At 40.4% G+C, this 15,262-nt stretch overlaps 1 protein-coding gene across 1 annotated transcript; it reads left to right on the plus strand.

Moving 5' to 3' along the window:
• The first annotated feature begins 1,362 nt into the window (after window positions 1–1,362).
• Window positions 1,363–12,342, plus strand: srd5a1 (steroid-5-alpha-reductase, alpha polypeptide 1 (3-oxo-5 alpha-steroid delta 4-dehydrogenase alpha 1)). The gene is made up of 5 exons (XM_006806657.3): window positions 1,363–1,780; window positions 2,010–2,176; window positions 4,290–4,391; window positions 9,111–9,261; window positions 9,377–12,342. Exons 1-5 carry the CDS (start codon window positions 1,470–1,472, stop codon window positions 9,441–9,443), a joined length of 798 nt encoding a protein of 265 aa, XP_006806720.2. The 5' UTR covers window positions 1,363–1,469; the 3' UTR covers window positions 9,444–12,342.
• The last annotated feature ends 2,920 nt before the right edge of the window (window positions 12,343–15,262 follow it).

Raw genomic sequence — 15,262 nt, forward strand, 5'->3', positions numbered from 1 at the left:
AATGCCATTAAAGTAAGTTATGCAAATTAAATAACTAATATTTATTGTCGAAACTACAAACTTCACTTTTTTACACATTATTTAAAAATTGTCCCAACTCGGGTTTTTTTGTTTTTTTTAATATAATCGTAATATGTGCCATTGTGGGATTTTATGCAAATAATTGTCTATGAAAATAACAAAGTCTCCCTTAACATACACGTGTTCGTTATTTGGCCCTGAATGTTATATTAATCCTACTTCATCAAATTTCTGTTTTTAAAAAATAAATAAATAAATAAATGAATAAATAAATAAATAAATGAATAAATAATAATAATCAGTGATCCTACACGATCAGGAGTTGATCAACCAAACGGGCCCCTTAAAGGTCCTATATTATGAATCATCATACTGCCTAGTAACCACCCAACAACCCGTTAAATTGACCTATTTTAGCAATTATGCACTTTTTGCACCTTAAAATGTTGCATCTTTTTATTTCATCACAGCAATTTTATACACACAAAACACTAGTTAAACATATTATCTTCACGTTGCATGGCAACCAGCAAGCAGAGAGGTAAAATGATCTGTTTTTCTTTTCTTTTTTTTTATCCACCAACAACCCTTTATGAAAGCATCCTATTCTTTTATTTCCATAACAATAACATGTAATTTATATGGACAAACGCTGTATTAACAGCAATGAAAAGTAAAAACAATGTTTTATATAACAGTATTAAAGTGACCGTACAAGTTGCTGTTTTCCACATTACTCCACATTATAGTTCAATTTTGAGAAAGAGTCATTAAGAAAGATAGACTAACCATTTGTCATTAAAACTGAACAGTAGTGGCAGCCTGGAAAGAAGAAAAATATAAAACTGTAGCATAACCCTGGCTTGAAGTAAATAACACAACGTCACATTAACCCAGCATAAAGTTATTACCCAAGAGATGGGTTAAATAGGCAGCCTCATCTGGGAATTGCTGTGATTACAACTATAAACTGCAGCAACAATTTGCGTATGTTAAACCGAGAGATGTTTAACCGAGCTGAGTTTTGCACAAAACAGTCGATATAAATGTTAATGTATAAATTTGGCAAGTAGGGGATGAGGAGACGGATAAATGACTTTTCCCCGATTGGACTTTTTATAAGCATTTTCATACACGAACGGCTCTCCGGCTGGGTTATGACCTCGCGAGAGTTTAGTCTGACGACTTTATGAACTCAGAAACCTATCCCAGCAGGAGTCTCCACCGGATCCAATCTAACATGCTGATGCAAAGACCGAGCGCTTTCATTGGCTGAAAGGATCGGTTGCGTAATCGTCCAAGAACTCTTAATTGGTCCGAATCGGTCGCGAGCGTATGCGCTGTGCAGGCTCTTGTCTGCGTTCTGGACTGCAAGCTAGGGAATAACCGGTATGTATAGTTAGCTAATTGTGAACGTTTTAGTTTTAAATATTAGCCCTGAGGTCGAAATGGATGCTCTCCTCTCCCTGCTCTTCTCTTCGGAGGAAGAGGAGCTGTACATGTTGGACCGCATGGCTTACTTCATGTTTTTAATGGCAGCCTGCACTTTTATTACTTTGCTGTTTGAAAATGTTCCTTACGGGCGGTATGCTACAAGCAAGTATGGATTTCCAGTTAACGCCAGGTTCGCCTGGTTCGTCCAGGAGCTGCCAGCCTTACTGCTCCCTTTGTGTCTTCTACTCTGGACATCTTCTTCCAAGACGTCTTTACTACCTAATCAGCTCCTCATTGCCATGTATTTCCTTCACTATGTCCAGAGGTAAGCAACCGTGGGCATTCACGTTTATTTATTTATACAGTGTTATAAGCAGGCTTGCGCAAGGAGCATTGCTTAAGTACCCCTTCAACTGGGCAAAGAAACGCCTGATTGATTATGCAACTCAGATACAGGAGATGTCAAAATGTGCACAGATGAATACATTTCAGTATAAACATGCCATTACTCAAAATAATGTGTTCTTGTTGTGTTTTTTCTTCTTCTTCTGCAGAGCCTGCATTTATCCATTTTTAATCAGAGGAGGGAAACCGACACCGTTCGCTTCATTCGCTCTGGCCTTTGTCTTCTGCTGCTATAATGGCTTCATGCAGATCAGGTACCTGAGCCACTATGCTGAGTACCCAGCATACTGGGTTACACATCCATGCTTCCTCATTGGTAGGTGTCCTGTTCCCTGACTGTTTGCAACAGGAATGTGAATTATTTTGTTGTGTGCAGAAGTTAAAATGTTGCACTGAGTGTAATTAGTATTTTATAAGTGTACATAGGGATGGGAATTGATAAGAATTGAGCTAATATCCATATCACTTATCAATTCCATCCCTTATTCATTCTCTTACCGATTCTCACTGGATCTTCCTTGAGAATCACCCCCATATCAAAGACATTAAATTCATGCAAATTAATTGCATGTTGTCTGGTCAAATGTTTGTCCATGTTGGAGGTATTTCCCCCTCTTTGTTGTGATCAGTGTTGGGGTCGTTACTCAAAAAAAAGTAATTATCACACATATTACAAATAAAACATTTATTAAAAGTAATGCCGTACGTTGATTAATTACTCCCAGGATTCAGTAATTTGTCTGAAGCAGAATCAGAATACTTTATTAATCCCCAAGGAAAATTCTGTATTTATTTAAGTAAAAAGTAAAGGACATAGAAATGAATAAGAAAAAAAGTTAAACTAAAGAGAAAAGACAGGAGCAACTGTAACAGGCTGCATGCATGGTTGACGCATGCGCACTCAAGATGATTTGTTATCCTACTTGTTACATTACTTTCATGTTACTCTGTAAAATGACCCGTGACACATTGTTTCATAATTACCATTTAACAACATAAACCTGTAACTATAGTTTCACATACCAACAAAAAACTCTGTCCTAATGAGGACGCATCTTTCTCTTGGTATTGCACAAAACAAAGATAAAAACCAACACAGCGACTTCAAAACGATCTCCACTGTGATTTTACTGTACAAACAGACTGCAGCCTGACTGCTCATCAGTTTGTTACCGGTTGAAGTTCAAGGTCTGGTTGATGGGCTGGCGTCGGCATTCACTCAGCTTTCACTGTGGTTCTTGGCTAGCCAAGCATCCTGGATGTAGTTTCCACTTTACAATTGCACTCTCATCCTCTTGTGCAATTAAAAATAACCACGCTGTAGACTGCATCAGTTGGATTACATAGTATCAGTTTTAAGTAGGGGAAGGCCAGGCTCTGCTGATTGCATAGTCCTCTACATGCACTGTGCTGTGCTGAAAACTGTCCAGCAGTTTTCAAAAACCCATATAAAGCAACATATACACATGTGGCAGTATATCTGGGATAAGTCCAGCCATGTATCTATCCACCCATTTTCTGCTGCTTATCTGGGTCACGGAGGCAGCAGCCTAAGCAGACGAGCTAAGACCTCACTCACCCCTTCCTCCAGCTCATCTGGGAAGACTGGAGGCATTACTGAGCCAAAAAAAAAAATCTGTGTTATCGAGTAGAATGGTTACGAGCTGTTCTGTTTCGGTATACACTGGAAGCCCAGATGTTCTAGTTTTACATGTTGAATGCCCATGTGGGCCTTCTATGTGATCTGTGGGTATCAGGTGATTCGTCCACATGTATTTGAGTTTTTCTAAGTGAGTGAGAAAGATGTTATGTATAGTTTTTGATGTTTGTACACACATAAAGGTTTTTGAAAGGTAAAATGATCAGATTTGTCAGTGGGGTGGCTGCATGCCAAATAACCCCAGGTTCAGTCATCAACTCATCAACGAGACTCAGAGATACAAAGTTACAAAGGTACACTTTGCCTACATCTTTCTGTCTGAGAACCACAGCCGGAGTGTGAGCTATTTTTGAAAAGTCAGGAAATGATAGATATGGGTGAATATTTGGAGAGCTGTACCTCACAGATGACAGTGATTACACAGAGTTAAGTCGTTCGCCAGTTTGTGCACATTGTCTAAAGCATCATGTATGTATATATGTATTTTATTTATAACAACAGTTTCTCAACACAGTTTTTCTTTTCTTTCTTCTTTTAAAACCTTACCTTTTGTCCTGTTACAGCTGGGAAAATATCAAGTCTGTATGTGACCCTAAGTTGGATTAGCAGGAAAACTTAAAATATGATATTTTAAGGTTGCTTTCGGAAGGAAACCAGGAGTATTCATCAAAATGTGGAAATGCTAAAAGAAAAAGAAACGCAAAGTTTTGCTCTCTGGCTTTTTGTCAGTACAGTCACTTGCTGAAACAGCTTTTGCTTTTGTCTCCAGGCTCGGTACTGTGGTTCGTCGGCTGGTTTATAAATCTACAATCTGACCACATCCTTAGGAACCTGAGAAAGCCCGGAGAGACTGGTTACAAGGTTCCCAAAGGTAAGGGCTTCAGTCAGACTCTGACATTTTATTTAGACTTGGGATTTTAAACTCATTTTAATCTCCAGTGGGTCAAACCAGTGAAACTCTTTCTGTCAGTGTAAAGGAGTTTAGATACACATTTTGTCCCTGAGATAACTTCATAAGAAAAAGTGGTGTCGTTTCAAGGTTGTCTCAGTTCTTCTACCTGTTCTAGAAATGCTGCTGTGTTGAAGAAATAATCTGTCAGCACTACTCAAGCTCAGCTTAAGCTGTAAGACATAAATGTTTAAAATTACATAAAGTTTGTCACCCAGACTGTCCTGTAATTGTACAGCAGAAAGTTTTGTTAATTCACAATAAAATAGCCTTTTAATAATTGTGGACTTGTTGTTAAAAAAACAACCAAAAAAGTGTAGCGTCTGTGTTGAGGGGAAAAAAATATGAAAATACAGTTCAAAATGTGTGCACTCCTTCATATTGTCCAAAACTGTCCATTGGGCCTAATTGGAGTCTGTGCCGGGCTGATTCTGGGCCCCAGGCCTAATGTTTGACACCTTTGATTTAGACTATTTAATTTTCTGTTCAGATGAAATTCAACAGCAGGCGTCCAGTAATTAAGGATAAATCATTTCTGTAACTGTAGTCTTAAGTTTTTGCATACTCAACCTAAAGTAAGCAATGCAACATTTTTGTTAGTCATTTGATGATTAAAGGATGAAAGAAAACAATTTATAATGAAATCATTTCATTAGGTTTTCATTGTACTTGTTGTAAAGTAAGCTATAAAGAATGGTACGATGTAATTTCTCTCAGTCCTCGGCGAACTGTACATTGATTGTGCTGGTAAACTTTATTTATTTATTTATTTATTTATTTATTTATTTATTTATTTAAGAGCTTAACTCAGAACACTGCCACATCAAGTTTACCTTTTTATACGTTGTGTATGCATGTAAAAACTGGCATATGCATACAGAATGTAGAGGGGGAAACTGATCAAATCGATTACGTATTTGTGAAACAGCTAGTTTCAGGCAGAGGAGTAACTGAGGGGCCATACTAAGATTAGTATAAAATAAATAAGCATGGTTTCCAATAAAGCTATTCTAGCAAATTCCAAAAATAAAAGCATACAGCTCGAAATAAGCATAAAATACTTTCATGAAATTCTGAGACAGGGCCTTCTTCAATTTTAGGATACAGTCCTTCCTTGTAAACGGTGCCGTTTTTACATTGTGGTGCTACTTTTTCTTAGGTTTAGACTCTGAATGTTTTTGTTGCAGCACATGTGATGAGTGAGAAGGAAGTCACAAAACCTGCAATCACATAATGGCCCTCGACTCTGCGGTCTCTGCGTGCTAGATGCTAATTTTCCAGTGTGGTCTCATGATTATACAGATCACACTAAGCAGAATCACAGGTTGTCACTAGCTGTCGTTGCCTGCGCCTCTGTGAGCCCTTACATTACTGTATAAACAGCTCTTGCTGCACATCCTCTAATACGGTCCAACTTGTAGGACTTTTAGTGTGTTTGCTTTCACTGACACAAACATGGAAATCTTTTAAACCACACGGAGTTGACAGTAATTGTTAGACAGTTAGCCAGGCGTACAGTGGAAGATGTGCATTATGTGTGTAAATGTGAAACCCTCACTTATTCAGTATTCAGGCTGTGTACATAATTCATCTTTACGAAGTGTTCATGTTATTTGAGACTAATGTGCTTTCAGATTGATGTATTTATAGTATTTGTTTACATTTTTAACATTGGAATGTTTTAAGCACAGAAGGGTCAGTTTACAACACTACATAAGCAAAACAAAAAATCACATTTCACACGGGATTTCTGAAAAAAGGTGCTTTCACTTATTACTTTCAAGTCTCATTGAATATAACATGTTCATTTTGTAAACGACTGCCCCAGTTGGTTAGAAGGGAGGCTTAAATGCAGAGCATGCCTCAGGCTGGGTCAACCATGTGACTGAAAAGTCCCTAATGTAAGAACATATGATGACCTTTGGTTTCTCAGTCAGAGTTGCCTCTTGATCTGTGACAGACCAAGTTGCCAACAGCCAAAATATTCTGCACGGCTCTTCACTAACCACGATAAAGAGGCGGCATTCACTCTGCAGCCCGTCACCTCCCTCAGCTCCTCAGGCCTGATTCAGCTACTCTGATCTGGATTTCACTCTTTACTTTCTACAGCAGGGGTCGGCAACCTTTCTGATGGCGAGTGCCATTTAAAATTTCCTCAGAGGTCAGTGTGCCATATGATTGCATTAGCAATAAATTTAACAACGCTCTATATGAACAGTTACACACTATATAGAACCACTTTATAGAATTATATTTGTTTGCAGATGTTGGCAGCTATCAGCGAATAGTTATCAGCTATTTTGAAACAAAAAAAGACTTTTTATCCATAACAACAAATGAACTGTACAACAGAAAATCCAAATGCTATTTATGGTCTCCTCACAACAATGATAAGAAAAATAAACTGGGCCAATATGGCATGTTTGTTAATACAGAGACACACATGTTAATGTGATCTCTGGTCTCCCAGTGTCCAGCATTCAGAGGCTACCTGAGGACACATGTGAGAGAAAACCTGCTCACACAGACATGTAGAGCCAAATACTGTCAATAAGGCCTCTGCAATGTTCTTAAGACAGTAAAACTTGTCAGGTAGTGATGTCCATCAGGTGAAAATGCAGCTCCATGAACACGCACAGCTGTGGATTCCAGCTGCTTCGATGTTGCATTAACTGGCATTAACTCAGTTAATGCGAGACAAATTAGCTGCTCATTAAAGATTTCTGGTTTGATCAGAAAATAAAACATTGGTATGAACCAATGTTTTATTTGGACCAACAGGAGAGAGAGGGGGAGAGAATGAGAGAAGAAGAGGCAGCTGACAGCGTAACGACAGAATAAATCCACCTTTGTGTCTTTTTCCATCCTAGACAAACTGTGTCCCTTCTCAGCTCAACACGAAACGCGTAATAATTTCTCTGAATGCGGGACGATTCCGTCTTTTTACGGGACTCTACTAACTAACCTTATGAATAAAATAAAGTTCACTATCAGTAACATCATAGCACCCAGCTGTATAGAAACTCCGTCATGCTAGCTCACGCAGTACGAGTTATTGTAACTGACTGTAAAAAGTCAGCACAATGAAAATAAACTCCACCTAAACTTGGTTTATATCTGACCCAGATAGACTGCAGGTCATAACTTCTTACCTGAAGTTCAGTTCACCTGACACTCGGACCAGCGGCCGCCTCGGGGCTCTCCTCCTCCTGCCTCCCCTCTCCCTCATCCACCTGCTGGCCTCAACCACTTGTTAATTTTCCTGAATCTGTGGAAGCTCCGGGATGCCACCACCAAACAACTGAGTTATTTTTACACACCGACCAGCATCTGGCCAATTCACCACCTCTCATTGTTTATACCGTTCCAAAAAAAAAAAAAAATCATCGGCCCACCGAGCAAATGCCTGGTATGCCCGTCCAGCTATGGTGCCATCAGTTAACCCTGCCTAGGGTTGCCGACCCCTGTTCTACAGACTCGACTCTGTTTAGTTCAGCTATGGTTCCCTAGCTGCTCTACACAGGCAGCAACTCGTCTAATTCTCCACACATCTGTTATCCAACGGCCTGGATCAGAATCCCATCCCAGATCCATTCAAACCCTGTGATAATTACTAATCTTTTATCTAACGACAGTGCCTTATATATTTAGCTATCTAGCTAGATCTGGGTCATGCTATACAGCCTTCATGTTGTTAGGCAGTCAGGACTGCAGCATTTAACACTGAGGGTCAAAATGATGGTTGGTGGTTCTCTGTACAAATGGTCGATAAATGTTTTTTGGGAGGGGAATGCAACACATCAACATTCTCTGATCTTTAAGCCCATTTTAGGAAGAGTTCGCTGTGCAGCCCACTCCAGCTTGGCTAAAACAGACCTAACAACTGAAACATGAGTGGATTTATGGTTTGGTTTTGTTTTTTTAAGTGTGTGTGACCTTTTACTGCATTTAACTGGCTGAGCACTGTATAAGATGTGACATGTAAGGAGGGGGTTGGGTAAACAAGGCATGGGCTCACGTCCAAATTCCTTTTGCAAAACAGGCTGTACGGTGGGTACATGGACTGTTTTCTCTGAAAAATCCAAACCATAAGTTGGCTTCTACCTCTATTAAATAAATCTGTAATCATAACGGCTTCACAAAGTGAGCGGCTCCCCTGACTGGGAGCGTAGTCACAACAAAAGCACCTTGAGCCTGAACTTGCACTGAACCTGTTGAAACAATCCTTAAAGAAAATAAAGCAGAGAAGGCGAGGTGTGAGGAAGCTGTGAGCTTTGTTGCTCCAGATCAACCTACAGGCACGTCTGGAATCCCCTCAGCCAAGAATCTGCTATTTTCACATAAAGGGTAGCAGCACTGCTGAGCGCATAGCCTGCAGTCACATACTGAGTGCTCAGCCATGTATGTGTGGTATGAAGCCAGCTCTGTGAATGCCCTTTGCATTTTGTAACTGCATGTTGCCTCCAAATAAGATTCACAGGCAGTGGAAATGTCACCACTTCTTCAGCTTAGTATCAAATTGTATTCTGCAAAAAGTCGCTGGATTTTATTTCCCTCAACATTAAAATGTTTGGGTTAATTTTGCATCAGTGAGCAAAGGAGAAACCCACCTGCTCTAATGTCGCCGTCTTCCACCCACAGGCGGCATGTTCGAGTACGTGTCTGGGGCCAACTTCTTGGGCGAGATAACAGAGTGGGCTGGCTTCACTCTGGCTGGTCACTCTGTTCACAGTGCAGCCTTCGCCATCTTTACCACAGTGGTCCTCGCTAGCAGAGCTGTGGCCCACCACAAGTAAGAACAAAAACAGGCAGCGTTCTCACACTCAGAGCAATGTTCCTGGAGTGTGCACACTGTACATTTTAAACAAAATTAACACAGGAAAATTTCTTGTTCCTTTGCTCTGCAGATGGTACCTTGCCAAGTTTGAGGACTACCCTAAAAGCAGGAAGGTGTTGATTCCCTTTCTGTTCTAGAAAACTGGACACCTCGAAAGGTAATGTGTTCTCCTGCAACGGCGAAGAACATTCCCGTGATCATTTGCCTAATTTAGAAATTCTCTAATGTTGCAACAAACCTTGAACACAGCTTATTTTTTTCCACTGAGAACAAGCTCACTCTAGGTGTGAAGAAGCAATAGTTAAAAGTCACCATCTCAGAAAGGTTTTTATCATTTCTGTTACGTTGGTAATAACATCACAAAGCACCAAGGAACATCAACAAACATGGACTGAATGTGCTGGAAGTGTTGCATTTGCAGGAGAGGCAGCATTCAGCTCTCCTCCAGAGGAAATAAAGGTTGTGAATGGAGTAGCTCCATGGTAATATACGGGATTTATGACAGTCTACATCAGCAGTAAACAGCTTTAAGACTCTCCTCCTGCTCTGCATATTCTCCCAGTTGGAACATAAAGTTGGAAATGCAAAGCAGACATTTAAAATGGTCATTTTATCCTCAAGATTCAGCTGTTACAAATCTTTTTAACGTCGATTCGCATCAAATAGACGAGTTCTGAATTACGTAGAACGTGTTTTCTACTGGATTTTGCTCTGGGTGTCATCTACTGACCTCGTCATCTCAAAGTCCTGAAAGAGAAGCAACTTTGTGAATGTAACTGCATATCTGGACTTAAAAAAGACTGGTCTGCAAAATTTGAATAGGAATGAAACATTATATATCAAACAAAAGTGGGAATCTGAATTATGTCAGAGGATGACTGGCGATCCGTTTGTCTCTCACAGCATAATTCTACCAGCTCTAGACGATGGAGAGAATATGGCTGGAAAAATGTGATTAGGTTCTTTATTACACTTTATATCTAAAGCAAGCAGCTGAAAACAACCAACGATGCTGGAGATTATGTGGAGACTGGGACGCCAATCATTCTCATGTGTTTTGGAAGTGTAAAAATATCAAACCTTACTGGGAAAGCATTGCGGTAACAATGAAGAAAGTGCTGGGGTATGACGTGCCGTGTGAGGCACAAGTATTGAATTTTGGAATATGGGAAAATGTAAGAAAGGAGGACCATTAGTTGTTTAAAATTATGTTGTTGTCAAGCAAAAAGATAATAACAAAAAACTGGCTGAAAAGTGACCCTTTAAAATTGGAAGAATGGACTGATGTAATTGAGGAAATATATATAATGGAGAAAATGACCTACACTTTGAGACTGAAATCTGATAAACACCGAAAACAGTGGACAAAATGGATAGCCTATAAGACTCACTCGACCCCATAAGGCAGGGACCTCTCCTCGTTGGAGTTTTTCTTCTTCTTAATTCAAATAGCTTTTGGTTCTTGGTCCTTTGAGGCATAGGCGGACGGCCGGGCCCTGAGAGAATGGGGTCCTGCTATTACCCGCTCCGGGTTCAAATATGTTATGATTGTGGATGAACTGGACCTGTCGGGGAGAGGACCAGACTTCGGGCCCTGTTTGGCAGCCTTCATATGGATGTAAGGGGCTGGGTGGATGGTGTTTTTGGGACGGGATTGATAAGACAGTACTTTGGGTAGGGCTGCTCAATTAATTGAATTTTAATCACGATTACGATCTGGGCTTTCAACGATCATTAAAAATGACTGAGCCGATTATTAGCACCTCCCTCGTGCTTTACTCTCGCGCTGCTCCGTGTGGCAAATCAAGCGCACCTCTCTGCATTTCGAACACACGTCACAACAATTAAGAGGACCCGAGGGAAGCTCGGAAAGCTAAGCAGAAGTTATTTGGAGAGGAGAGTGACTGCCGTTGGTTGAAAAGAGGTAAAATAACTTCAGTGGTGTGGAAACATTATGGGTTCGCGGAGTCAGACGTGGATCAAGTAGACCGTGTGTAAACTTTGCTACGGTGTCGTAGCTGCACCACAGAGCAACACTGCAAAGTTCACTAAACATAGATGTTTACATTTTTCATTTATTTCTTATATTGCAAACATTTGAACTGTTATCAGTATTTACACACTATTTTATATTATTTTTTGACAATCTTTAAAGTCATTATTCAATACATTGTTATTGTTAAATAAATATCGTCAAATAATCGAGATCTCAATTTCAGTGAAAATAATCGTGATTATCATTTTTGCCATAATCGAGCAGCCCTAACTTTGGGTATTCCCTGGCCCCCTCTCTATACATATGTGTATAATTATTCTTTGTTTTCTTCACCCTACAGATTAGGTGTGCTTTATTCCTTTTAGTTTGTTTCTTTTGTGTTCCTTTTTCGTATTTTTTGTTTGCATGTACTACAAAGTTGGAAAAATGTACAAAATAAAAAGTAAAAAAAAAAAAAAGACTGAGACTTGCATCAGGCCTGTCCTCCACTCATGGACTGCGGGGACAGAGAATGGAGATCAAGCACAGGCGTCAATAAGTCACCCATGCCTGAAATTAGAAAATAAGAGTTGCCCCCAAAACATGCCCTATGCTGGGAGTTTCTCAGAGAGATGGTGAAGAAGTGGAGAAAAATATTGGCCAGGTGAAAGCAGGAGGACAACGCGTGCTGAATGAATAAAGCTGTGCGAGATGTGTTTTTGAAGGGACGGAGAAAAACTGGAAGTAAAGACAGGAACAGGAAGTATTGGACTTGTCTCTTTCGCTCCATTACGGTTTCATTTTTGTTACCGTGAGTCATAATCTTGTCAGTGTAAGTTAAGACTTTTCTTAAATCATGTCATGGTTTGTTGGTACTCAGATGCCCTTTTTTGGGGTGGGTTTTAAAAATGACTTTTTATTCAAAAGAAGTGCAGTTATCTTTAAAGTTTGCTCACTCATTTCCTGATGAAGTCCTTTTCCTGTCACAACTGAGGTCATGTCTTTAGGAATTTGATAAAGGGATTTTTACACTTTGTCACCAATAAATACTTTGACTGCTGCGTCTGAGTGTGATGATAAATGATGGCTGCTTTGCAGAGTGACGTCCTTCATGCCCCCACCTTCTCTCTCTTTTTTCCAGGGTGTTTTTTTTTTTTTTTTTTTTCTAGTTGTGCATCCTCTGTCTGGGCTCCTTTTAATTGCATCACTATATTACACAGACACTATTTACAACTGAGCGTGCCATTTGCCTGTAATACCATTCATCTTCATGCACTTTGTAATGGCTTGTTGGTCTCAAACTTAGACACACAGGCTCTGGATACAAGTAATATTTAATATATGCATGCTATATAATTTAATGTAACGTGGAAAAGCAACAACTAAGCAGCATTAACAACCTTCAGCCTTTAAGACTGCTGCATGCTGTGGTAGAAAAGTAAAATAACAAGCCACTGCTGCATGTTCTGCCCGTCTTGCAAGCCATAGACTGTATATAAAAGATGGACACAGCTTTCCGATGTGAAAAGTAAAGCCAGCCTGGAAATCTACTTTCAAGATTTATTGAAAACAATAAGATGTTCATTTTGTAAACTGTCGACCCAATAAGAGGGAAATAAGGATAAAGAGCTATACAAATACAGGCCATTTATTGTATGAGTGGCCATTGGAAGCAACAGTGAAAATGACGAAGGGTTCAAAACAGTCAAGTCCAGCTGATAAGTTAGCGATCCACCCTCTTCTTCAAATATGGCCACTGCTGGCTATAAAAGGGGGAAAACCAACATGGCAACATGGAGTCCTAAGCCAGCCGGTAATATGATAGCTGCTTTGGTTATTTATTTGTTTATTTATGGCTCCAGTCTTGCCTCCCACGGATAGGACTAGACTTTGTACAAAAAATTATCTCAAAAAGTCTGAAATTAAAGGAAACGTGAAGTCCTAGTCTTAGAGTCTGTGTAAAATTTCTGTATAACAGTGCAGGTGAACTTTATAATATATAAAGTTTCTGTTTTATGTCAAATTGTTTTAACATTGTAACTTTAACAGAAATATTCAGTTTATTGTCATGCGTGAAGAAAAACGGCATACTTGGTGTTGCACTGATTTCTGCCCTGTCATAACTAGCAGTATGATATCTTGGTCTTCCTTTGTGTTTACTGAGGTCTTAAAATCCCTCCTTTGCACCCAGAATGCAGGCAATGGACAACAGTTTGAAGATGTTCTTTTTACCTGTAGATGGCGCATATTAACACACCTACACCTCCTAGGTTTAAACTCTTTTAACCCCCCCCCATCTTGCATTCAGGTGGTACAGTTTGGACTGTAGGTTCAGACCACAGACTGCATATAAAGTCGATGGCCCAGATTTGCAGTTTTGAACCTGCTCTGCGGTTAGATGATAATCAGTGGGTTCATTCTAATGATGTCCTTGTTATTACTGTACCTAACTGCACAGTGGGGGCAACGCACCACAGGCAATATGCTCACATGGAGAAACAGTGTAACGGCTGCTGACATTGTAAGCGCAGCTTCCCACTAATGTGGGTTAAATATCTGGAACATACTGCAGCCTCATTACTATTCAAGCCACATGCAGCCTCAGACAACTGCCTGCTTCCTTAATATTATCTCCTATTACTGTTATGCCTGTGAGCATATTAGTGGCTTCTCCAGCTGCTCCTGTGTTGTTGTTTCTGTGTGTGTGTTTGTGTGCATCTTTTAGGCGCCTGTCAGCTACGGTCCAGTTGTCACCAATGTTGTAATCCCATAAAAGCTGACAATGAGGCAAACCAGCCTTGAAACGACACGCACGCTGAGACATAGTCGGTGTCGGCGCTCGGCTCGAGCTGAGTCCGTGACATGAGAGATGAGAGGAATAACCTATTCAGTGTGCTTTGTCAGTGCCTGTGTTTCATGCAGTGTAAAATGGAAAAGATAGGAAGAAGGATTTCTGCAGGCGTACAGTGGGAGTAAGCATCTGTGCGTGTGCCCGAGTGTGTTTTATGGCGAGCTGCATATCCTAGCCGACACAGAGTTTGCTCTAGGGGGGATTTTCTTTGGCTATGTCACATGCTGCACGTGAGTAGCAGAGGTTGGGGGCAGGCATTATGCAAGATACTCTTTAAAAAGAAATACATACACATCCCAGAAGGTGCCACTCCTTCATCGTAGTGTTTAATGGCTTGGGAAATTGCTGTTACCGGTGGGGCCTGGGCAGTACTGAGATACTGGGACGATGAACACCACCTGCTGTGCTTCACTTCAAAATGAACATTTGGAATCCAGGTCCGCAGTGTGCATCTGAAATAATAAACGGGGGAAAAGGAGGCCCTTTGAAGCTTAGATGGGGGGGACCATGTTACTGTGTTGTTGTACTTAGATCGTATGAAAAGCCTCTATGTCCTTATATACAGTCTGTGTTTGCACTGCAGTGTAGGCTTACTGCTGTGTGTATGTGAGCAGCATTTCAAGGGCCAGCGTTTGTGGCCTCGAGCAAGTGTTTGGGATGCCGACAGTCTCATGGCCTGATCTTCTTTTGAAGTAAATTATACTTTCCTTAAAAGTTACATAGTTCCAGTTTTTGTCTTTCAGAGGAAGCTGCAGATCCATAGCTAGATCACCCACGGAAAAAGTCAGGCATTCTGCAGGGCCAAATCTGTTAATGTCCCCCAACTCTAATGAGTATATAACATATAAATTGGGGAAATCTATATATCTGATTTCTCTTTAATGCGTGAATATTTCAAGACATGCATTCGTGTCCAGGACGTTAATAGTCAATCATTTGTGCAACAATAAGCTTCTGTCCGGCCTCGTGTTGATGGGGATCCCCTATGAACCCACCCATCCATTCCTCCACCCACTGGTGAAAGCGGGGAAGTTGAAACTGAGCGCACAAGGATCTGCGGACTGCCAGGCCCTGCTTTATTTAAAAAAAAAAAAAAATAGAAAGACCCCGGGTCATTTTATTCATTATCG

This window comes from Neolamprologus brichardi, chromosome 22, assembly GCF_056152115.1.
Source record: "Neolamprologus brichardi isolate AB-2024 chromosome 22, ASM5615211v1, whole genome shotgun sequence".
NCBI lineage: Eukaryota > Metazoa > Chordata > Actinopteri > Cichliformes > Cichlidae > Neolamprologus > Neolamprologus brichardi.